The sequence below is a fragment of the Nannospalax galili genome, unplaced genomic scaffold (assembly GCF_000622305.1).
Source record: "Nannospalax galili isolate Female #2095 unplaced genomic scaffold, S.galili_v1.0 C49242751, whole genome shotgun sequence".
NCBI classification, from domain to species: domain Eukaryota; kingdom Metazoa; phylum Chordata; class Mammalia; order Rodentia; family Spalacidae; genus Nannospalax; species Nannospalax galili.
In genome coordinates, this window is record NW_008478369.1 from 1 (window position 1) to 1,715 (window position 1,715).

At 49.3% G+C, this 1,715-nt stretch overlaps 1 protein-coding gene across 1 annotated transcript; it reads left to right on the forward strand.

The window, feature by feature from the left end:
• Window positions 1-116: 116 nt before the first annotated feature.
• Window positions 117-993, forward strand: LOC103728463 (cytochrome P450 2D10-like; the record flags this gene model as incomplete). The annotated part of the gene is made up of 3 exons (XM_008826469.2): window positions 117-288; window positions 573-725; window positions 800-993. Coding segments are annotated over 3 exons (504 nt in total), but the record flags the coding sequence as incomplete, so codon positions are not given.
• Window positions 994-1,715: the final 722 nt, after the last annotated feature.

The window sequence follows — 1,715 nt, forward strand, 5'->3', positions numbered from 1 at the left end:
ACACACACACACACACAGATGCACAAGCACAAGACATCACGGATTATGTGGCAACCCTGGTTCTTGCATTTTCCTGGGGACTTCCACTTCATAAGTGCTCTGACCCTTCACTTTAGTTGAGACTTCGCTTTGGTGACGTGTTCAGCCTACAGATGGGCTGGAAGCCAGTGGTCATTATCAATGGAATAAAGGCTGTGCAGGACATGCTGGTGACCTGTGGAGAGGATACCTCAGACCGTCCACCAACACCCATCTTTGAATTCTTGGGCTTGAAGCCCAAATCCCAAGGCAAAGGGCTGGGATGGGGAGGGGACAGAGATGGCATCAGAGATGGGCTTAAGGGATGGTGAGCAGAGGAGGGAGGAGGCCTAATGAGGGTGGGGATGTGGTAAAGCAATTTAACAAGAAATCTGAAATCTAGGGTAGAACCTACAAAAGGTGCATGTGCTGGTGTGTGCTATCAAAGTCTGGGGGGCTGAGCGTTGGGACTGACCCCAGAAGAGGGGTGGAGCATTGGGAACGGGACAGCATAGCTAGGTATTCTTGGCTACACACAGACTACATGTCTGCAGGTGTGATCCTTGCATCTTATGGACCTGAGTGGCGAGAACAGCGGAGATTCTCTGTGTCCACCCTGCGCAACTTCGGCTTGGGCAAGAAGTCACTGGAGGAGTGGGTGACCACGGAGGCCGGCTGCCTCTGTGCCGCCTTTGCTGACCACAAAGGTGGGTGATGGATGCAGGGTACAGGTGGGGACAGGGAGGGAGGAGCATGTCTTGACTTATATATCCTCTCCCAGGACGTCCCTTCAATCCCAACACCCTCCTGAACAAAGCCGTGTGCAATGTGATTTCGTCCCTCATTTATGCCCGTCGCTTTGATTATGAAGACCCCTACTTCATCAAAATGTTGAAAATACAGGAAGATAGCTTGAAAGAGGTCTCTGGCTTCATTCCTCAGGTAAGAGGCTCAGGGTAGTTTGCAGGGCCCTTTCTATACGAGACTAGGGAGAAAGCCCTCTGGGAGAGCCACCCTGCGGGAGGAAGGGTTGGAACTTAACAAAAGTCACACAAAAGAAGGAGAGATGGGAACCAACATCAAGGACTCTAGAAAGGGTTAGAATTGGGCCCTCTGTCTACATGGAAGTCACCCAAACCTGTGAAATTGCCAGGGTAGACTCTTCTTTCTGCTAACCTAGGGTTACAAGAGGGACTAAAGACTGGAAGTGAGAAGGTGGCAGTGATGGATGGGGACACACAGGCCCTGGGTCCATTGTAGAGGAGGCTGGGAACTGAGATACGGTCCAGGTGAACACAGAGCAGATGAAGCACCCAGGGGCTGATAAGATGGTTAGTGGGTAAAGGAGCTTGCCAAGCAAGATTGACAGTATGAGTTGGACCCTTGGAACCCATGTAAAGTAGAAAAAAACTGACTCTGCAGTTTGGCCTCTGACTTTCATACACATACCATGGCACACAAGACTATACAGAGTAAAATGATAAACTTATAACTAATTTAAATTTTTATTAATTTATTTTTATTTTATGTGTATGAGTGTTTTCCCTACATGTAAGTAGGTGTATCCATGCAATGCCCATGGAGGCCAGAAGAGGGCATTTGATCCCCTGGAAATGCAGTTACAGACAATTGTTAGCCGCCATGTGGGTGCTGGGAACCAAACCTGGGTCCTCTGCATGAGCAGCCAGTGCTCTTAA